At 42.3% G+C, this 24,177-nt stretch overlaps 1 protein-coding gene and 1 pseudogene across 1 annotated transcript; both read left to right on the forward strand.

Annotated features, from left to right (window-relative positions):
- Positions 1-24,177, forward strand: part of LOC137349330 (zinc finger protein 585A-like) — a 287,418-nt pseudogene that overhangs the window by 106,703 nt on the left and 156,538 nt on the right.
- LOC137349336 (probable G-protein coupled receptor 139) lies at positions 13,608-16,740 on the forward strand. The gene is made up of 2 exons (XM_068014862.1): positions 13,608-13,677; positions 15,833-16,740. The coding sequence occupies exons 1-2, from the start codon at positions 13,608-13,610 to the stop codon at positions 16,738-16,740; spliced, it is 978 nt and encodes a 325-aa protein (XP_067870963.1).

The raw sequence follows: 24,177 nt of genomic DNA on the forward strand, positions 1-24,177 counted from the left end.
GCAGAGTCAGCATGGATTTACGAAAGGAAAATCATGCTTGACAAATCTACTGGAATTCTTCAAGGATATAACTAGTAGAGTTGATGAGGGGGAGCCAGTGGATGTGGTTTATTTGGACTTTCAGAAGGCTTTCGACAAAGGTCCATGTAAGCGATTAGCCTGTCAAATTGAAGCGCATGGGATTGGTGGTAGTGTATTGTGATGGATATAAAATTGGTTAGCGGACAGGGAACAAAGAGTAGGGATAATTGGATCTTTTTCTGAATGGCAGGTAGTGGCTAGTGGGGTACTGCAGGGATCGGTGCTAGGACCACAGCGATTCACAATATATATTAATGATTTAGATGAGGGAACTAAATGGAATATCACAGGATTTGAAGATAACACAAAACTGGGTGGGAGGGTGAGTTGTGAGGAGGATGTAGAGAGGCTTCAGGGTGATTTGGACAAGTTTAGTGAGTGGGCAAATGCATGGCAGGTGCAGTATAATATGGATAAATGTGAGGTTATCCACTTTGGTAGCAAAAACTGGAAGGCAGATTATTGCCTGAATGGCTATAAACTGAGAAAGGGGAATATGCACCGAGATCTAGGTGTTCTCGTACACCAGTCGCTGAAGGTAAGCATGCAGGTCCAACAAGTGGTAAAAAAGGGAAATGGTACGTTGGCATTCATGGCGAAATGATTTGAGTACAGGAGCAGGGATGTCTTGCTGCAATTATACAGGGCCTTGGTGAGGCCACACCTGGAATATTGTGTGCAGTTTTGTTCTCCTTATCTGAGGAAGGATGTTCTTGCTATCAAGGGAATGCAGCAAAGATTTACCAGACTGATTCCTGGGAAGGCGGGACTGACGTATGAGGAGAGACTGAATCGTTAGGATTATATTCGCTGAAGTTCAGAAGAGTGAGGGGGTATCTCATAGAAACCTATAAAATTCTTACAGGACTTGACAGGGTAGATGCAGGAAGAATGTTCCCGATGGTGGGGGAGTCCAGAACCAGGGTCCATAGTCTAAGGAAACGAGTTAAACCACTCAGAACTAAGATGAGGAGAAATTTCTTCACCCAGAGAGTGGTGAACCTGTGGAATGCGCTACCACAGAAAGCAGTTGACGCCAAAACATTGTAGTTTTCAAGAAGGAGTTAGATATAGCTCTTGGGTTTAAAAGGGATCAAAGAGTATGGGGCGAAAGTGGGAACAGGTTACTGAGTTGGACGATCAGCCATGATCTTAATGAAGGGTGGAGGAGGCTCGAAGAGCTGAATAGCCTACTCCAGCTCCTATTTTCTATCTATCTCTCTATCTCTCTATCTCTCTATCTATCTATCTATCTATCTATCTATCTATCTATCTATCTATCTATCTATCTATCTATCTATCTATTTATTTATCTAAAATAAAAGCAAAATACTGCAGATGCTGGAAATCTGAAATAAAACAAAAAACGCTGGAAATACTCAGCAGGTCTGGCAGCATCTGTGGAAAGAGAAGCAGAGTTAACGTTTCAGGTTAGTGACCCTTCTTCAGAACTGACAGATATAAGAAATGTAAACGATTTTAAGCAAGTAAAGCGGGGCGGGGGGAGGGGGGGGGGTGGTGGAGAGGGGCGTGGGGGCAAAAGGTAACAAAAGGGAAGGTGTTGATAACACCAGGCAAATAGTGTAGCTTATGTTGGTGGGAAATTGATAGTGTCCATAATTAAGGATAGGGTGACTGAAAATTTTGAACATTTTCAGCTCATCATGGATTTTTAATGGGTACATCATACCTGGCGTACCTGACACGATTATTTTGAAGAGATGACTGAAGTAATGGATAGGGTACTGTCCATGGGTCTTATTTATATAGACTTCCAAAAGGCACTTCAGTAAATCCCTCATAAGAAACTTTTAGCAAAATTTGAAGTTCATGGAAATGTAGTGACCCATTAGGAAACTGGCTGAGTAGAAGGAGACAGAGAATCGGGATAATGGATAAGTAATTTAATTGGCAGGATATGACTGGTGGCGTCCCGCAAGGAACGGTGTTGTGGCTTCAACTATTCACTGTGTTCATTAACAACTTATATGTTGGTATAAAGAGCCACATATGCAAATGTGCTGATGACACAAATATAGGTGGCATTGTAAACAGTGTAGATGAAAACATTCATAGATTAACTAGATGGGCAAAGCTGTGGTGAATAGATATCAATCGAGGCAAATACGAGATCATCAACTCTGGCCCTAAAAAAGATAGAAAAGGGCACTGTCTACATAGTGAAAAGCTAGAAACAGTGGAGATCCAAAGAGACTTGGAGGTACAGGTACAAAGATCATTAAAATGTTATAAGCATGTATAGCACATAATCAAACAAGCTAATGGAATACTGACCTTTACATCAAGAGTTCTAAAATACAAAGCAGTCGAAGCTATGCTTCAGTTAAAGAAAGTACTGGTTGGACACACTTGGAACACTATGAGCAGTTCCGGGAACCACACCACAGGAAGGATATATTGGTCTTGGAGGGAGTGCAGTGGAAACTTACCAGAATGATACATGGAATCTGTGGCTTAAATAAAGGAGAGATTGCACAAACTAGGATTCTATTCCCTGGAATGTTGAACATTAAGAGATGATTAGAACGTAGTTTTTAAGCTATTGGGAAGAACAGATCGAGAGAAACTATTTTCGCTGTTTTACGAGTTCCAGAGCGAGGGGACAGAGACAAAAACATCAAGCCAGACCTTTCAGCAGTGAAATTAGGAAACACGCCTACATACAAATAGTTGTAGATGTATGGAATATTCTTCTGCAAAGGTCAATTGATGCTAAATCATTTGTTAATTTAACATCTGATTTTGAGAGATTTTATGAACCAAAGGTATTATGGGATATGGGGCAAAGTTGAGTCTATGTAGTTAGGTCACAAATTGCCATGATCTCACTGAATGGCAGAACAGGCTCGAGGGACTAAATGGTCTATTCCTGTTCCTATGTTCTTAATTGAAAATATCAAAGCTCAGATTGATAAATATTTGTTAGGCATAGGTATTAAGGTTTCCAGAAACAAAAGAAATAGATGGAGTTAGAATACAGATCAACCATGATTTAATTGATTGGTGGGAGAAGATGGTCTTCTAGGGAGAAGATGGTCTACTCCCATTATAATATTCAAAATCTGTACATCGGGGGTGAGATAAACGGTGCACTCCAACAAGCCTAATACTGCATAAAATGCAGGTGCCTTCTCTTCGACTCAAAGCCAATCCCACCACTGAACTGGAGAGACCCCAGATAATAACAGTGGGAGAGAAGGATACTGAGCGTGATCTTCTGATTATCTCAGAGTTGAACACGTTATGAGAAAATACAGGGGAATCAACTGATGAACCTGGCTGTAGGAATTGAATAGAATTATGATTTTTCTCGCATTCAATATTTTTTCTTGCTGCCAGATTGAAAATCAAATTAAATAACGTACTAATAGTCCAAAAAAAAAAGCAAATATGAATGTAGCCTGGAAGTTTACCTGCCCCGGCCCACACTGTGACTCTATTTGCCCCTTCCACACTGAAGTCAGATATCATTTGACGTGCATTGCTATTTAATTCCGTGTATTTATTTGAAGTTGCATGCCCTTGGTTCAGTTAGCAGCACCGTGTGCTCAGTTCCAGATTTATCAGTTTGAAGCTCCTCATCAGGACCTTAGTACATAGCCCAGGTTAACACAAGAAAACATTGAGGGAATGCTGATTGCGAGACCTGTGGTTCTCCCATGTTACGTTAAACCGATGTCCCAGGTAGTTAACTGGAATGAAAGTTAAGGACTGCATTCAACTGTTGAAGAAGAGGCAGCAGATCTCCTGGTGCTCTGGACAATTGTCCATTCTCAACCAACGTGGCCATCCCTGGACTAACTGGTTAAAGGTCTCGCTGTTATTGTTGGGAGCTGATTCGTATAGACTGGCTGCTGGATCTGTCAATGTGAAGCAGTTCTAATACAGTGAGATATTTGTCTTGGAGGGTCACATGAACACAAGGCTCCAGAATCTTTGTTTCATTGGCTGTGCTATCCATTTTCAACTGGTTTGACTTTTATTGCATTAGTTAGCGTTCTTCATGTTTCCTAATTACTTATCTTAAATCTGTTTATATTCGTTACTAGAATCATAGAATGGTTACAGCACAGAAATGGGCTATTTGGCCCATTGTGGCCTTGCCAACTCTCTACAAGAGCAATTTTTCTATCCGCTCTCCGCCCCCCCCCGCCCCGTCATTTCCTCACAGCCTTCCAAATTTTCTGTACAGATAATTATCCAATTCTTTTTCTGCAAGCCATGCTTGAATCTACCTCCACAAATCCTTCAGCTAGTGAATTCCAGATCCGAACTAGTCGCTGCCTGAACGGATTATTCATCGGGACGTATTTGATCATTTTGCCAATCACTTTAAATTGCTCTTCTCTGGCTCTCGACTCCTTTTTCAAAGGGAACAGTCTCTTTCTACCTACTCTGTCGACACCACTTTTGCAAACCTCTATCAAAGCTCTGCCTATCCTTTTCTTCTCTAACGAGAACAGCCACAGCTTCTTCAATCTATCCAGGTAACTGAAGTCCCTCATCCCTGGAACTATTCTCGTGATTTTTTTTACTGCACCCTCTGTAAGACCTTCACATCATTCCTAAAATGAGATGCACAGAATACTGATTTATTTTATTTGTCATTATACAACAGAACATTTTTGTTATTTGAAAATTGCACAGTTTTGTATGGATTTTGCTTTCCAATGATTTAGAATATGTTTAATTCATCTGAAACCTCTGCGCTCTCTCACCTCCACCTTACGATGATTATATCAGTTCCCATCTCTTCAAGCAGCAAAGTTGTAAACTTTTTAAATTCATATTAACGTAATACTTTTGCTGGTATTCTAGTCTGTAACCTCTTATCTTTCTCTCTGTCTTCCTTACAGCTAATTTAGTGGCGATTGTGATCTTGCCCCGAGGAAAACTCGGTCTCTCGGAATGTATCACTCACTACCTGGTGTCTATGGCAGTGGCGGATCTACTGGTCATTATCACCGTTGTATATTAAACCGGATCAGTGGTATTTATTTTGCAGGTAGTGTCCTGTCCATCACCCCGGTGTGAAGTCTCAACATTCTGCGCACTTACGCAGCTAGAGTCAGCTCTGTCTGGTTAAAGGTAACCTTCACCTTTGATCGATTTATGGCCATTTGCTGCCAGAAGCTGAAAATAAGATATTGCACCGAGAAAAGGGCGTTTTTTTTTATAGGAATGGTCTGCATGCGAGGCTGTTTTCCCAACATCCCTTGGTACTTTACTAACAAACTCATCTACATAATTGCCGATGTTCCGTGGTACTGACAACTAAATGATATCCATCATAATTTACTGTATGGACAGCATATGACTGGTTCGACCGTATTTTGACCTCTTGTGCCCCGTTCCTTTTGATCCTTCTGCTCAATGCTCTGACCACCAAACACATTCTAGCAGCCAATAGGGCACACAGGAGACTCCGGACCCACTGCAATTGAGCAAGTCAGAGTGACTCAGAGATGGAGAGTGGGAGAAAGTCCATTGTTTTCATCTCGGGCAGTTTCATCCTCCTATGGATGATGTATGTTGCACAGTTCTTACATGTACGCATCACAAACAATTACATCAAAAGCTTCAGTGATTCCAAATTTATTCTCTAGGAAACGGGAAATATGCTGCAGCTTCTGAGCTCTTGCACCAACACATTTATTTATGCAGCAATTTAAAGTAAATTCAGAGAAGAGTTTAAAAAACTCGGCCAAATGTCCACTGGATCTAATTGTTAAATTACTTATACAGAGAAAATAATAACTTCCAATCGTAATCTTCCTTCCCACATAATAAGTGATCCAACGAATCAACAGTTCAGGAAACAGAAATACTGTTGTCGAAGCAATGATCGATAACAATGGGAACCATTTCTATTTTTATGGCCTCCAAGTTAATCATGGGCTATATTAGTGTAAAGATAAGAATCATACAGTGGTTTCAGAGGTTTTATGATATCCCATGGTGGTCGTGAACTTTTTATATTAGTGAGACAAACATCCCACTTTAATGACAGGTGACCATCCTGTACCAGCGGCACAAATATCCCAATTTACTGACATGTGACTTCCAGTACCAGAGATACAAATATCCCAATTTACTGACAGGTGACTTCCAGTACCAGAGATACAAATATCCCAATTTACTGACAGGTGACCTTCCTATAGCACAGTCACAAACATCCCAAATTTCTTACAGCTGATATTCCTGTACCAGTGTCACAGAATTCTGGTCGCCACACTACCAGAAGGACGTGGAGGCTTTGGAGAGGGTACAGAGGAGGTTTACCAGGATGTTGCCTGGTCTGGAGGGCATTAGCTATGAGGAGAGTTTGGAAAAACTCGGATTGTTTTCACTGGAACGACGGAGGTGGAGGGGCGACATGATAGAGGTTTACAAAGTTATGAGTGGCATGGACAGGGTGGATAGTCAGAAGCTGTTTCCCAGGGTGGAAGAGTCAATTACTAGGGGACATAGGTTTAAGGTGTGAGGGGCAAAGTTTAGAGGGGATGTGCGAGGCAAGTTTTTTTACACAGAGGGTGGTGAGTGCCTGGAACTTGCTGCCAGGGGAGGTGATGGAAGCAGATACGATAGCGACGTTTAAGAGACATCTTGACAAATATATGAATAGGAAGGGAATAGAGGGATTTGGACCCCGGAAGTGAAGAAGGTGCTAGTTTAGGCAGGCATCAAGATCGGCGCAGGCTTGGAGGGCCGAATGGCCTGTTCCTTTGCTGTACTGTTCTTTGTTCTATCCCACTTTCCTGACCGGTGGTTTCATGTAGCAGTGAGATAAAAATCGCAATTTACTAACAGGTGACCTTCCTGTACCAGAGACACAAACATCCCAATACACTGACAGGTGGCCTTCCTGTAATAAAAACACAGACATCCCAATTCAGTGGTAGGCGACCTTCCTGTACCAGAGACAGAAGCATCCCAATTTACTGACAGTTGACCTGTCTGTATCAGGCACTAACATCCCAATTTACTGACAGTTGACCCGCCTGTATCAAACACTAACATCCCAATTTACTGACAGGTGACCTTCTTGTGCTAGATACACAAACATCCAATTTACTGAAAGGTGACCTTCCTGTACGAAAAGCACAAACATCGCAGTACCCCAATTTACTGACAGGTGTTGTTCCTGTACCAGAAATACATCCCAATTTTACTGAAAGTTGTCTTTACTGTACCAATGATGCAATCATTACGATTTACACTTAATTCATTTCTCGGCCACTTGACAAGTGTTTTGTGTGTGATGAGTTTCTCTGCTAAAGAAGGGATTCTTCGTGAGAGGGCGAACCCAATGTCTGTACCACCAATCGCCTTGCGGCAATGGAAAGTGTGTTGTTACTTTATTTTTTCTATCAACCGGTAGCTGTTCATTAAATCTGTAATAACGCTGACAATGTTCTCTTGCTGATTTAATCCTGTGCACATTTCTACTATTAAAGTGTCTATTGCTCTGGTAAGTCTTTGTAGTATCATAGTCCATAGACCCTCTGACTCCAGCATTGAACGCCAACACCAACAGCTGTTTAAAAGAGCCTAACCATACATTTGTGCTTTGTGTTCATTTTAATGTTGTTGATTTTAAATTCATCAATGGAATAAAATTTAATAGACTTAGTCGGCACATCTAATGCTCACAGATTATATCACGAACATGTTGGATTCTATGTTACAAATTAAACAGGCATAAGAGCTCACGTTCCATAATATGTTGACTGACTTTTAGCCATCCGTGTTGCAAACTCTAGTTTTTTCTTGCTGTGAAATCTGTGTTACATATTTAAATGTTTTCCAAAGATCTGCCTGATATGTTTGGTTCTAATGCTATATGTAAAATATGAACGTAAATTGGAAGAATAAATGCCACACCAACAGAAGCACATAAGCATTCGGAGCAGGGGTCGACAATTCGGCCCCTCCAGCCTGCTCCACCATTCAATAAGATCATGGATGATCTGATTGTGGCCTTAACTCCACTTTCACCCTTGACTCCCTTATAGATCAAAAATCTGTCTAACTCAGCCTTGAATATATTCAATGACCCAGGATCCACTTCTGTCTGGGAAAGAGAATTCCAAAAAATTAGTGACCCTCTGAGAGAATAAATTCTTTTTAGATAGGGTGGATAGTGAGAGTCTATTTCCCCGGATGGTGATGACAAACACGAGGGGGCATAGCTTTAAGTTGAGGGGTGATAGGTATAGGACAGATGTTAGAGGTAGTTTCTTTACTCAGAGAGTAGTAGGGGCGTGGAACGCCCTGCCTGCAACAGTAGTGGACTCGCCAACTTTAAGGGCATTTAAGTGGTCATTGGATAGACATATGGATGAAAATGGAATAGTGTAGGTCAGATGGTTTCACAGGTCGGTGCAACATCGAGGGCTGAAGGGCCTGTACTGCGCTGTAATGTTCTATGTTCTATCTCCGTCTTAAATGCGAGACCCCTTATTTTTAAACAGTGCCCCTCTAGTTCTAGATGCGTCCACGAGGGGAAACATCTTCTTAGCATCGACCCTGTCCACCCCGTCAGAACCTGATATGTTTTATAAGATCGCCTCTCATTCTTCTAAACTTCAATAAGTATAGGTCCAACCTGTTCAACCTTTCCACATAAGACAAGGGCAGCACAGCGGTGCAGTGGTTAGCACCGCAGCCTCACAGCTGCAGCGATCCGGGTTCAATTCTGGGTACTGCCTATGTGGAGTTTGCAAGTTCTCTATGTGTCTGGGTGGATTTCCTCTGGGTGCTCCGGTTTCCTCCCACATGCCAAAAACTTGCAGGTTGATAGGTTAATTGGCCATTATAAATTGCCCCTAGTATAGGTAGGTGGTGGGGAAATATAGGGACAGGTGGGGATGTGGTAGGAATATGGGATTAGTGTAAGATTAGTATAAATGGGTAGTTGATGGTCGGCACAGACTTGGTGAGCCGAAGGGCCTGTTTCAGGGCTGTATCTCTAAACTAAAAATCTTCATCCTGGGATTTAGCCTAGTGAACCTTCTCTGAACTGTTTTCAAAGAAATTATATCCCTCCTTAAATAAGGAGACTAAAATGTACACATTACTCTAGGTGCAGTGTCACCAATGCCCTGTACAGTTGTGGCAAGACTATTTTTATGCGGCATCTCCATTGTAATAAATGCCAACATTCCATTTGCCTTCCTAATTATTTTCTGTAGCTGCATGCTAACTTTTGGTGATTCATGTCCGAAGGCACCCACATCCCTCTGTAGCACAGCATCCCACAGTCTCTCTCCATTTAAATAATATTATGATTTTCTATTCTTCCCACTAATGAAGGCAAACTCACATTTTCCCACATTATACTCCACCTGCCAAATGTTTGCCCACTCGATTAACCTATCTAAATCTCTTTGGAGACAATTTGCACCCTCCTCACAGCCTGCTTTCTTACCTATCTTTGCATTGTTCGCAAATTTGGCTCCAGTACATCCGGTTCCTCTTTTCAAAGTCATTGATATAGATTATAAATAGTTGAGGCCCAGCACTGTTCCATGTGGCACTCCACTAGTTATAGCTTGTCAACCTGAAAGTGCCCCATTTATTACTCTATTAGTTTCAGCTTGCCAACCAGAAAGTGCCCCATTTATCCCAAAATTCTGTTTCCTATTAGTTAGCCAATCCTCTATCCAGGTTGATATATTACTCCCAACACCACGAGCTCTTATTGTGTGCAATAACCTCTCATGTGGCACCTTGTCAAATGCCTTTTGGAAATCCAAATAGACTACATCTACTGGTTCCACTTTATCACCCTACTTGTGACATCTTCAAAGAACTATAATGAATTTGTCAAATACAATTACCCTTCCTTCTGATTGCATTATGATTTTCTAAATGTTCTCCTCCTAGTTCCTTAATAAAGGTTTCGACCATGTTCCCAATGACAGATGTCAGGATAATTGACCTATAGTTTCCTGCCTTCTGTCGGCCTCTTTTCATGAATAGAGTCTTATTCCTTCCTTGAATATAATTTATTTATTTAAATGTTTGTCATTGCTTATTTACCATCATATATTTTAATCTAATATCAAAATCTACCTTAGTCAATTCGTCCCTGTGGCATACGTCGTTTGATTTTTTTCCCAATTTAGTTTTAAACTTAATTAAATTACTCTCAAACTCAATGCAAACTTCGACTATATTATGGCCATTCTTCTCTAGAGGCCCTTTACTACAAGGTTATTAATTAGCCCTGTCTCACTGCACAATAATAAATAAAAATATATATAATCTGTTGCCTAGTTGATTTCCTGATATACTGATCTAGGAAACTATCCTGAATGCATTCCATGGACTTATCCTCTACATTATTATTTCACATTTGGTTTGCCCAGATTAGGTGAAGATTAAAGTCTTCCTTAATTACCTTATTAGTCTTGTTACATGAGCCTCAAATATTCTAATTTTTCCTCTGCCGAATGCTACAACTATTATTCGGATGCCTATAAAATGCTCCCAACATTGTTCTTTTTTAATTGTTACGAGAGTGCTTCCATTTGTTTTTTGTAAAATATGTTTTTAAGGACTTATAGTTGAATTACAGAGATTGATTCATCTGGAATCTTGAAGAGATGCTGCACGTTATGTTTACTTTTTTCAAAGAGGCAACCAGAAGGCTTCCTGGAACAAAAACAAGAAATGCTGGAATCACTCAGCAGGTCTGGCAGCATCTGTGGAAAGAGCTTCCTGGACTTGGCTTGTAAACAAGCCCTGACTGGAAGGCACTTGTTTTCAGGTATAATATGCAGCAGGGAGGTTGTTGTTTTGACCTGGAGAAGATGTTTACAAGGAAGTGACAGGTCAAGATTCATAGAGGTCAGGCAGATTGATTTCTGGAGTGCTTTTTGTTTCACTTTGAATTGTTAAAAAGGAAAGTTGTTTTTTTGCCTGGCAAGAAAATACAGCTCATCTCTTTCGCTCCCTTGGAAAGAAACCATGCATATCCCATGTGTAAGCCTTCTCTTTCCTCCTGTATTTGAAAAATAAAATGCATATTGAATGTGTGGGAACAGAATCCCCAGTTGCCGCACTTCTGCTTTAATGCCTATCTGAAGCCTCTGGCAGTGCATTTCTTGGAAAGCCTACCCAGACTGATCTTCAACATCACCTGGAAAGAACGCCAACCCAAAACAAAGGAACAAAGGATATAGTTCCATATTTTCTCTTTTTTCTTCTTCAAGAATGAGCAATTATTCAGCCTAAGTGGTTTTCTGTCGATTTTAGTTTGTAATAGAGCTCTAAACAAAAAAAACCCTTTTATTTTTCTGGTTAACGTCTGTGTGTGTGTGTGTGAAACAACCCAGACCACTAATATAATAAAATAAAAACAAGAAATGTTGGAAATACTCAGCAGTTCTGGCAGCATCTGTGGGGAGAGAAGCAGAGTTAACGTTTCAGTGTCACTGACCTGAAACGTTAACTCTGCTTCTCACTGCACAGATGCTGCCAGACCTGCTGAGTATTTCCAGCATTTTTTGCTTTGATGTCAGATTTCCAGCATCTGCAGTATTTTGCTTTTATATTAATTCATACTACTAAGCAGCATACATGCAGGATTGAAGCTGTGGCTGCTAGTGCCATCTTGCACCTGCTGTTTCCGCCTTTCCATCATCTGTGCAGGACTTTTCTAACAAACTGTGCTAGCTCTGTTCAAAGTGAAAATCAGCTCGTGCAAACTAATCCTAATCTTTAAGATAGGTATTTCTCTGCAGTGTCTCGGCAGTATGGGAACAAATGCTGCCAGACCTGCTGAATACTTTTAGCATTTTATGCTTTTATTTCAGACTAAATGTAATCTCGCTAATGTGGACCAGCCCATTCTGGCATTAACCATGTTGAGTTGGACCTGTGCACACTGTAAGTAACCGTGTTGATTAACTCATGTTAACTCAGAATATAAGCCAGTGGAACTGGAGCTGTGCAGAATGAATTTAACTGCGCTGAATTGAACCTCTTTACCATGAATGTACCCACTTTCTACTGGACTTGTCGACACTGAATGTAACCTTGCTGAACTGGACCGGGCCACACTGAATGCTGCTGCACTGAACACGCAATGTAAATTTACCGAACGTTTCCTGTCCTGTCCACCAGAACTATAACAGCGTTGACCTGGACATGTTCACACCGACTCTATGTTTTTTGAATCAGATTTGTCCACATTGAAATTCACGGCACTGAACTGAATCTTTCTGCACTGAATATAACCGTTCTGACCTGGACCTGGACCTGACTGTGTTTAATGCAACAGTGCTGAATTGGACCTGTCCATACTGAATTGAACCATGCTGAAGGAAACCTTTCTCCGACTGCGTGCAACCTTGCTGGAATTAACCTCTCCATAGTGTACGTTACCAAGCTGATCTGAACCTGTTCACACAGAGTGTAACTATGATGAACTGGACCAGTTTAAACTGAATTTAAATATGCAGACCAGGACCTGGCCGCATAATGCAATGGCGCTGAACTGGAAATGCTCAAACTGAATATAACTGTGCTAAACTGGACCTATTTAAGCGGAACTGAACCTGCCCACATTGAATATAACGGCACTGAGCTGGACAAGTCTGCACTGAAAGCGATCATGAAGAAACGGATCGATGCACATCGATGTAACCATGCAGAACCGAAAGGTTTTGTTTCAGTGCTGTATCTCTAAATCTAAATCTAAAATCTAAACCAGACCTGTCCACACTGAATACACAGACAGTTGCGTTAATGTGACTATACAGTCTCAGAGAGATTTGGAACCATACTGGATGTGACCCATTATCACACGGATTTAACAATGATCAGAACCGAGAAATTGGCTGCGATTTCCTTTAGGACAAGAATGTCTTTGGTCAGTTATACCATGCGCTGAGGCTTCTTAACTCGGAATTGAGGGGTTTAACCCCGATAATTCCCCGTGTACAACACTCTCTTTCACTATTTCAACCGCCGACATAGCTTTTCATTTTCTTTTATGAATAAATGTAACTTGGACCATTCTGCACTCTCTGGAGATTTCACTTTACACGAACATACGAACATATGAACAAGGAGCAGGAGAAGGCCATTCGGCCTCTCAAACCTGCTCCACCATTCAATATGATCAAGGCTCATCTGATTGTAATCTCAACTCCACATTCCCACCTATCCCCCATAACCTTTCATCCCCTTACTTATCAAGAATGTATCTACCTCAGCCTTAATAATATTTAAAGACTCTGCTTGCACTGCCTTTTGAGGAACAGAATTACAAAGACTCATGACCCTTTAGGTCATGTCAGATCCCTTGAGAAACATTTCATTCCATCAAAACATAAACATGAACTTGACATCAGCTGCATTGCTACCTTTGTTTCAATTAGTGCAATTAATGTAAAAGAGCAAACCATTGTATTATCTCCCTGGCGCCTGCAATCGGGTATAAATGTGACAGTCTTTCAGTGTAGTGCAGAGCACGCTCAAAGACTCTGATAGAAATGCATGGATTACCAAAGGGTCTGGTGTTTTCCATTTACTATCCCATCCTTGCAGCTATCGGGGTTCCAGGTAAAGTACTGTAGCTAGGTATCAATTACAGAAATCAGTTTCACTGCTCAATTTTACTTGTAATCCTTTTCATCATGGCTGATCTACTTTCTCTTATTTAATGGGATAATTTCTCCTCTTTAATGGGATAATTTGTCCCAATCAATGTGGTAATTAAATCCCTTTAACAGTTTAATTTTTCCCATTTAACAGGATCATTTCTTCCCTTTAGTGGGACAATTTTGCTCTTTTAACTAATATAATTTCTCCCCTTTTAGAGTATGCTTTTTTCCACTTTAACAGTACCAATTCTCCATTTTAACGATATAATTTTTTTCCCTTTACAGACATAATTTCTCATCATTTATACTGTAATTTCTTCCCTTTAACAATGTTATATCTCCCCTTGTAGCGGCATGGCACCTTCACATTAACAATATAATTTCTGCCCTTTAATACTATCTCCTGTTGACCAGTATAATTTAATTCCTTTAATTGTATACTTTATCCCAAGTACCACAACCAACTCACAGTTTAAATGCAGTTCCATTGTGATATTGACAATGTTACTGTGGGTAAATTTTAAGACATTTATTACGGTATAAATGCAGTTCTAGTGTCTTATTGACACTGTTACTGTGGGTGAATTATCATACTGTTATCACGCGTGAATGTAGTTCTATTGTGTTATTGACACTGTTACTGTGAGTGAATTATCGCACTATTAACGTGGTATAAATGGAGTTTTATTGTGTTATTGACACTGTTACTGTGGGTGAATTATCACATAGTTATCATGGTGAAAATGTAGTTCTATTGCGCTATTCACATTAACTGTGACAGAGTTGTTCCCACAAATCAGTGATTGATTGTTTGATTGAAAGAAATTAACCATCGAATAATTCCCTACTTAATTTAATGAATTAATTTGGTGAAGGGACATTATTTGGCATTCCATTGTTGACAGAAATACCAGCAATGTATCAGTGACCATTTTGTTATTGATCTACATTTGACTCAAATTCATACTATTTAGTCTTTCTGCTCTCAGATTGGTTCAGCCTGGCTCTCCTTTTCCACATTAGCTACTTCATACACTTCCACAGCGACAGCTGCTGAGTCCTGGTGTTCCTTCTGCTCTTTGTACCTGGTAGTGTCCTAAAATGGCTTTATTATTTTCTCCATATTCTGTGAGGCCGCATATTTCATGGCATCTCTCGCATCTGAGGTGCAAAGTTTTAATTTCAGTACGCACTATAAAACTAAGCTGGAATCTGGAACACACTACCTGAAGGGGTGCTATAAAGGTGGCACGGTAGCGCAGTGGTTAGCACCGCAGCCTCACAGCTACATTGACCCGGGTTCAGTTTTGGGTACTGCCTATGCGGAACTTGTAAGTTCTCCCTGTGACTGCGTAGGTTGCCGCCGGGTGCTCCGATTTCCTCCCACAGCCAAAGACTTGCAGGTTGATAGATAAATTGTTGCTGTGCTGTACAACTCTATGATCACTTATCTCGATAGCGCAATGCTGTATTGAGAGACTGATACATAGTAGAAGGTACCTTTCTGTGACTGAACCCTCATCATTAGTCAGTTCTGCTGGTTGAAATTGACACCGATGATCACAGACTACTGTCAGAAGAAGAATTCGGACCTATCAATGCGCCCTACACTTATTGATGGTTATTGTGCTATTTAGAGTCATAGAGTTATGCAGCACAGAAACAGGCCTTTCGGCCCATCGTGTCTGTGCCAGCCATCAAGCACCTAACTATTCTAATCCCATTTTCCAGCACTTGGCCTTGTATGCTATGGCGTTTCATGTGCTCATCTAAATACTTCTTACCTCTTCAATATTTTCTATAATTTGTTGATGTGTTATTTTTCATGTATACTTGATGTTCCTGTGTTGGTCTCAATCTGCTTTCAATGCCTTCTTGTTCTCTGTTAAGTTTCATTATATTGTTTCACATTGCAATGTCATTGGTCTGTTGTATTCTTCACCCGAATGTTTGTTTTAAATACAGAAGCGAGTGCCTGTAGCTTAAGCGATAGTTTTCAACTCGGGATCATGTCACAAAGTTGTACATTTCGCACAGAATCCTGTAAAACAGTCGATTTTGTCGGGAAACATGTACACTCTCCCCTTTTCTCTTGATCTCTGTCTCTGTTACAGCTAACATGGCAGTGATTGTGATCCTGTCCCGAGGAAGATGTGGCCTCTCCAGATGTATCACTTACTACCTAGTGTCCATGGCAGTGACGGATCTCCTGCTCATTATCACCGCTGTGATATTGAACCGGATTGCTGGTATTTATTTTCCATTCAGTTTCTTGTCCATCACACCAGTATGCAGTTTCCGTGTTTGCCTCATCTATGCGATCATAGACTGTTCTGTCTGGTTAACGGTCGCTTTCACTTTTGATCGATTTCTGGCCATTTGTTGCCAGAAGCTGAAAATAAAATATTGCACCAAGAAAACAGCAGTGTGGGTTATCGGAACTGTATCCACGCTGAGCTGTTTAAAAAATTCCTTGTTGTATTTTATATATGAACCTTTGTACATAATTGACAACGTGCCCTGGTTCTGCGGTATAACATTGACATTTTACACATCACTTGTCTGGGCAGCATTTGACTGGATTCATTGCATTTTAACCCCCTGCCTGCCTTTCATTCTGATTTTACTGCTCAATGCTCTGACCGGCAGACACATTCTAGTGGCCAGTAGAGGTCGCAGGAGACTCCGTGGCCAAAGCTCAGAGACTCAGAGTGACCAAGAAATGGAGAAGCGGAGAAAGTCCATTGTTTTACTCTTTGCCATTTCGGGCAGTTTCATCCTATTATATTTGTTATTTTTTATAACAACCATCTATGTCCGAATTACAAATATTACTTATTTTTCAGGTTCAAAATTAAGCGAATCAACATTTATTCTGGAGGAAAATGGATATATGCTGCAGTTTTTGAGCTCCTGCATCAACCCATTCATTTATGCAGGGACCCAGAGTAAATTCAGAGAGGAGTTAAAGAATGGGATAGACTATCTACTGAGTGTAATTGTTAAATTAGTTAAATCATGAAAACAGTAAAATACACCATGAATTGTACACTATATTCCATTCTTTCCTCTTCTTGTCCATGTTTCACACGGCCTCCCCTCCCATATACACAGTCAGTTGCTTAGGGATTGTTCTGGGAAGGTGGGATATATAATGGCTGGTTTCCATTTTTCTCCTCCTAACTGACCACAGATCGGGTTTTCGTTGAACTAGTGTTTCAGCCCCTGTGCTTTGTTTGCCAGACAGACAGACAGTGACACTTTTTCTAGTAGGTTTGCAACAGAAGACTAAATAGTTATTGAACAATAATCACCCTAAATGATCACAACACCACCAACGCATGCATTCACTCTCACGTGCAAACTCAAGAATAGATAGATGGAAGGTAAGAGCCGCTAAGGGTTCAAGATGTAAAATTCTGCTGCTTTCAGGGGGAAAAAAAACAAAGACTGTCGGATACTCTTGTAAAGTTTCAGGTCTTTTTGCTGGTTGTTTGGCACTTGCTGGGTTGCTGAAGTCTTCTGGAAGTCAACACTTCAGTTTGAAGATGGTGCTGGTTAACTCCGAGATCAATTTTCACAGGTGGAGGAGTTGTTTAAAAAGTATGGTATTATTTCTCTGCTGATGTTGCTTGTCAACTCGTCTCAGCAGGTTTCAACAGTCTTAGCTGGAATTGATCTTTCTCCCTCTGTCTCTGAACCTTATGCTGGTGTTAAAGGTGGCTTTCGATGTTCTTTCTGTGGCTGGAGATGTCTGACTGAAGTTCTGATGATTTGATGACTTCTTTTATTCCCCAAAAGGTTTACCTTTAAAGGTAAGCTCATTAAGTGTTAGTTTTGGGTGCCTGAGGGGCTATACAATAGCTTCTTATTGCAGTGCCTTTTGTTCAGATGAGGGATGTTCACACTTTATTGGGGTGATTGGACCTGGTGAGTGTTTTTGTTTTAGCTCGTTTTGTGTATAGCTCACATCCACGTGTGACTTGTTGTCTAATTAAATTCAGATGGGATTAATGACCTTTGTTCTAGCAGACATGAATGTATATTTTTGTGCAAAAGAAGGTATATGTCCTGCGACTATGGCCTCCATCTTTGTTGAAGGCAAGTGTACCAAGCTTTTTAAATTGTTCTTTTTTAACTTTCCAGTTTATTTTTCTATTTCCATCAATGCACCCCCTGTGAGTGTGACGGGATCCTTATCAACTGTGTGAATTTAAGAATGTTTAAGGAACGCTGCATCAGCACACAATTCAGTGTTGTAGGCTGTTCTCAGTTAGTTCCAGGTTCTTTTCCCTGTGCTGAATCAGGCCTGATAAATTCCCATCAGTCCTGAGGGCTCCAGAGTATGGCTACCTTCATGTGGGAGACGGACACTAAGTTCAACTGCTAAAGAAGGCAGCTCAATATTCCTCCTGGGAATGATTTGGATATTGAGGGAAGGATCTCCTCTGAAGTAGGAAAACATACTGCCCTCACACATTTTTTCTGCTCACTAATCACCGTTCCATACTTGCCTGTGTCAATAAACATAGTAACTGAAGAATTGTTGGAGGAAAAAGGCATAAAAAACCCCATTTAGTTCATATTTTACTCTTTCCACTGTCCAATTAGGATGACATCCCCAGTGTCATCAAACATTGTAAAATGAATGTAATAAGATGGCCGCTTTTTAATGCGGTGAAAACAATAAGCAACCAAATCAGAAAAAAAAACAAATTTATTGAGATTATCTTCACTACCAACTATACACTTAAATCTAATTTTCGTTTTGCCATCATGATAGCCTCATGATGCAAAGATTCTGGAGGTGTTGACAAACACTCTCTGCTAATTTTTCTAAAACATACCCGGACATGAAGCGAGGAAAACCTCAGTGGTGGAGACCTGTAGGAACTAGGGGCAGAAAATTGATTGCAGTGATGGAACGGAGGCCTAGCTTTTCTTTGCTGGGATGCGATGCACCACCGGCCGCTTCCTACTTTGCCCATTTGGTGTTCTATTAGAAAACGGCAGCATGCGAGATGGAGGTGGGCTGGGGGGCGGGGTGTCTCCTGCGTACGTAGAAGGCTGTGAATCGACGCTATCCTGACGTCAGGTATCCCACCCACTGACGCGAGGCCAGGATTCCAAATTTTCACTCTGTCGATCCAAGCAGCTTATTGGTACATCATTCTGCACACAACAGGTACAGAGATGCAGAAAACGTCTGGCGATAGCGTTGCTTAACAGGATTGGCACCCTAATTTCAGGTGATAGAATTCTGAAGAATATTTACTGTTGCAAAGTAACTGGAGGTGCGATTGTTTTTGGAGTGGTTGCTGTGTCCTCACAGGAAGGGCTGTGGATTTGATGAGCTCTCCACACAAGGGCTGGAACAGGTAAGGGGCAGCGGTTATGGTGCCTCCAGATCTACAGCATGACAAAGTGAGAAGGAGCAGCAGGTGGCATGCACTCGCCCAACCTGTGAGTCAGACTTCTCAATGCTCTTTGACAGTGACAAAAGGCTGACTGGCAGGTCAGCCAATGCAGCAAATATCTTGGCGTGCAGTCAGCACTCGCCTATATGTCACCTCAGTCAGGTCCTCAACTGAGTTCTTTGCAGCAAACCTCGCCTGCGACCTAACCTCTGGGAAGTTGGCAAATGGACCATCTTTTACCTCTGGCCTGTTTGTAGCCCTCATGTGCTGATGTCATCTCTATACTGAACTCCAAAGTACGTGCTGTACCATTATCTGAACTGATGGATGCCTGTGCAGGTCAGATGATGGGCCTTCATCATTGGCGATGTGCTGTTGCTCTCCACACCACCACTCCCCCCGCCCCCACCTGTCCTCTCTCTTCCGACTTGAACTGCAGTGCCTGGACAGGCGACAGTTCCTGGATGTCTGAAAGCAGGAAACCAGAAGGGGTAACGTGGGATGAGGTAAGCGGAGTGTGGTGACAAAGACGAGGTCTGTGGTCTCACCATCTGCAGCTTGCCAATCATGTTGATACCAGGATCATGGTGAGTTGGGATTTAACAATGGCATAAGGCAGGAACATACCATCATCCTCATTGTTCCCAGAGACAACAGAAACCACGACCTCTGTTGCTACCAGTCCCATGATGTTGAGAGGCCTCTCTTACATAAGGCTCAGGAATTTCAATTGTTCTGGACTGTACCAGTTCTGTCCTGCTCCATTATCTTCTGTGCCCGCATCAGAGAGGGCAAAATGTCGGTGATTCTGCAGCACTGTGATTAGTAATGTTCCTGCCATCGCCAAATACCCGGAGGTATGTGGATGCAGAGAGATATGGGTGCGAATCTAGCACCATTCATAGGTAGGTGTGTGAGACTGAGGTCGAGTATCTGGATATTAAGCGTGAGTCCTGAGTGTCAGAAAGTGCTGCAGGATGAGCGATGGGTGTATGGTGCATTGAGCAATGTGAGAGGTTGGTGGTGTGTGGTTAGGAGCTGTCATGTGAAGATGCCTTCACTGAACTTGTCCATCCACGTGAGATCATTGGACTTCTTCTGGCATTGCAGTCAGGTCCTCGGCCCCAGACACTGGGAACTGACCTCCCTGGCCACCTGCTCCCACTCCTTTCTCAGGTCTATTGTCTATTGTCCCAACGTGACACCATGACAACTCTCCTCTTGCTCAGCTCCATAACTAAGGCCTCGAGCACCGATCCTTTCACCCTGCAGTCCTATCTCTGCCTTGGTAGTCTCTCTTCTATCATTTGAAATCCAACAAGAGTATTCAGTGCAGGTTGCCTTTAGGAGGGACAGACTCTCTTAAATAAGATCAGACTGGCTGTATCACGGGGTATCGTCACAAAGCTACCCAGTCTGCTGCTGAGAGAGGCAGCCGACAGCGCGAAGAATAATTCAGCAGTGCTGGAACCGCTTCCCACATGCTGCAATAATGCAGATGATATAGGTGTTTCAAATTTGTGTGCTTCCCACCTCGACAAAAGTCAGGGTGAATAGTGACACCACGTCCACAAATTGGGAACACGCATTTCTAGCCCCATCAGTCCAACATCACCCGTTTCTCCCATGCACTTTATACTGACAATAAATCATGTCTGAAATTAATGACATATGGTACCCAAAATGGTCTTCTATTATTGACTGCCACCTTTCTGCCTTTTTCTCTTTCTTATCTTTCCTGAACACCTTTTATCCAGGAATATTTAACACCAAGTACTGCCCTTCATTGAGCAAGGTCTCTGTTATAGTCACATAATATTTCCACGTGGTAATCTACGCCTGTAACTCACCAATATTATTAACCACACTTCATGCATTCATATTCATGCATATTATCCCTAAATTAGACTTTATTTCTTTCTCCATTACTCTCACCATACCTATTAAATCACCTAATAACTTCTGATTGCCTACTCTAGTGCTATCTATCTCTCCCAGTCGTCTGTGCACCTTGGTATTCCTCTCTGATATTTCCTCCTGGTTCCAACACTTCTATCAAGTTCGGTTAAACCCTTCCCAACAGCACTAGAAAATCACCCTGCAGGGAGCTCAGTCCTGGCTCTGTTTAGGTGCAAATCGTCTGGCCTGTACAGGTCCCATCTCCCCCAGAGCCGGTCTCAAAGTCCCAAGAATCTAATTCCCTCCCTTCTGCACCATCTTTCCAGCAACGCATTCATTTACACTATCCTTCTATTTATATACTTACTTGCTTATTGTACTGGGAGTAATCTGGAAATTACTACTTTTGAGGACCTGCTTGCTAATTTCTTACTTAGCTCACTAAACTATTTCTGCAGGACCACATCCCTCTTATTACTTATGTCATTGGTACCAATGTGGAACACGACTGCTGGCTCTTCACCTTCCCCAGTAAGGGTGCTCTGCAGCCGTTCAGTGACATCCTTGATTCTGGCATCAGGGAAGCAACACAATATCTTGGATTCATGTCTGTGGCCATAGAAACATCTGCCTGTTCCAGTGACTATCGAATCTCTTATCACTATTGCTCTTCCAGTCTTCCATCTGTTCCCCTCCCCCCCCCCACGCACCCCCACCCCCACGCCCCCACACACCTTACATCTAAGCCAGCCGTGCTGCCATGGCCTTGGCTCTGGCTGCAGTCCCCAGATGAACCATCACTTCCAAAGTATTCAGGTGAATACTGGTTGGAGAGTGAAATGCACTCAGGGTGGGTCTCCTGCACTACCTGACTGTTTCTTTGACTATCCAGTGGTCACCCATTCCCTCTCTCCCTGCATACTCTGATGGTGTGGGGTGACGAGATCTATAAATGTGCTATTCATGAAGCTCTCAAACTCATGGATGCTCTGCTGTGATATCAGCTGCTGCTCAAGTGCTGGAACCCAGAGATCAGGCCTTCGTTCAAAGGCACTTAGTACCTGAATCAGAGACCCGGCATTGGGAAGCGGGAGACCCACTGATGGCCACTCCCTTGCTAATGAACCCCCTCACTTCCAGTCCCACCTTGCTAGACTCTCCCCGCTCCCTCTCCTGCCCTGACCTCCTGTGAGCCTGGATCCAGCACTGCTACTCATTGTCTGGTAGTTGCAATTACAGCTGCCAGCCTCTGATTGACCAGGACTCTCCAAGTGTGGCACTTTAGGCGACGGGGTGCTAAATCCTATGGAAGGTTCACCGCTGTCCAGTTAAGTACCTGATTGGCAATATATTTGGTGGGACTTCCGTAGTAGAGGGGACACGGGCATCTGAGAGTTGGTGTCCCCCGACGTCGACACCCCCCACCGCTAGTATAAAATTTCCCTCTTTAATGCTTTTGCTGAACTCCTGGCAGCGCAGCTTTCAGCGTCACAGTAGCAGGCAAGCCTTCCCAGTACATCTCGGTGCAGTCACGAGGGAGGGGACAATTTGTTGTTGGAAACTCAAATTCATGAATGATGCCAGTAATTATATAATTCATCATAAATTGTCAACCACTCATTATCCTATGTTGTACATTCATTAAATGCTTGCATGAAATTCAAACACTATTTGAGAAATTACATTTTGTGGCCACAAAAGGGAAGGGGGGACCTGTCAAAATCACTGTAAATGAGGATGGTAGAGCAATCAGAAAGGATAAAAATACATAGATAGGTTGAGAGTGCTCAAAGTAAAAAAGACGCGTGATCTGAATGGGATGTATCCTAAATTCATGAGTGATGGGGGTGGTGGGTAAGGGTGGAAATAGCGAAGGCTCTGGCAACATTTTTTTTCAATCTTTTTTGAATGCGTAAGAGGTCATAGAGTAATTTGTGGCATAGAAGGAGGCCCTTTGGTCCATCAAGCCTGTTCTCCACGGAGCAATCCAGTCAGTCACACTCCCCTGTTTGATCCCCACAAACCTTGCATGTTTATTTAATTTAAGTGCCCATCCAATTTCCTTTTGAAATCATTGATTGCCTCCTCTTCCACCACCATAATAGGCAGCAAGTTCCAGGTCACCACCACTCACTGCACAAAAAAGTGCTTCCTCAGATGCTGCCTCCATCTCTTGCCCAAAATCTTCAATCACAATAAAGATCGCAGGACAGGTGATGTGGCGCGGTTTCAGTATGTGGGAGCACCTGGATACCACGGAAATACGTGGCAACCACCTCTGTAGTACGTTTCTGCGACTTGAGAAGCATCAGTTCAGAGTCATTGAGCTGGAGACTGAGCTGTGGACACTGCAATGAATCAGGGAGGGGAAATGTTACTCGGAAACATTGTTCCAGAAGACAGTTACATCTATTAGGATAGGGTCGTCTGTTATTGTCAGTGGTCAGGAAAGGAAGGTGTGACTGTGAGTCAGTCAGGTAAGGGGATCGAGAAGATGGGAGCGAGGCGCCTCAGCCCTTGCAGTTGAGCAACACATTTGAGATTCTTGCAGCTTATATGGACAAGAGTGAGGGCTGTAGTGTGGATGAGCAGACAGATCAATGATACAGGAAGCTATTCAAGTGGGAGGAGCAAAAAGGAAAGTAGTGTTAGTAGGGGAGAATATAGTGAGGGGGATTGCACTGTTCTCTGCAGTGAAGAGCAAGAGTCGAGAAGGCAGTGTTGCCAGCCTAGTGCCAGGGTTCAAGATATCTGCTCAGGGCTGGAGAGGAACTTATAGTGGCAGGGCAGGGATCCAGTCGTCCAGGTCCATGTTGGTACCGACAACATAGGCAGGACAAGGGAAGAGGTTCTGCATCGTCAGTATGAGGAGTTAGGTACCAAATTAAGAAGCAGGACCTCAAAGGTAGTAATCCAGAGATTATTACCTGAGCCACGTGCAAATTGGAGGAGGGCAAATAAGATTAGAGAAATGAATTAAACCAAGAAATGCTGGAAATACTCAGCAGATCTGGCAACATCTATGATCGAGAAATGAATGCGTGGCTCAAAGACTGGTGTCACCGAAGTGGATTCTGGTTCATGAGGCACTGGCACCAATACCGGAGAAAGTGGGGGGCTGCACATTTGGGACAGTTGACACC

Source organism: Heterodontus francisci, chromosome 34 (assembly GCF_036365525.1).
Source record: "Heterodontus francisci isolate sHetFra1 chromosome 34, sHetFra1.hap1, whole genome shotgun sequence".
Taxonomy (NCBI): Eukaryota; Metazoa; Chordata; class Chondrichthyes; order Heterodontiformes; family Heterodontidae; genus Heterodontus; species Heterodontus francisci.

Coding starts and splice junctions, on each gene's coding strand:
- LOC137349336 (XM_068014862.1), top strand. CDS start 13,608: ATGCATGGATTACCAAAGGGTCTGGTGTTTTCCATTTACTATCCCATC. Junction 13,678..15,832: donor TGCAGCTATCGGGGTTCCAG/GTAAAGTACTGT, acceptor TCTCTGTTACAG/CTAACATGGCAGTGATTGTG.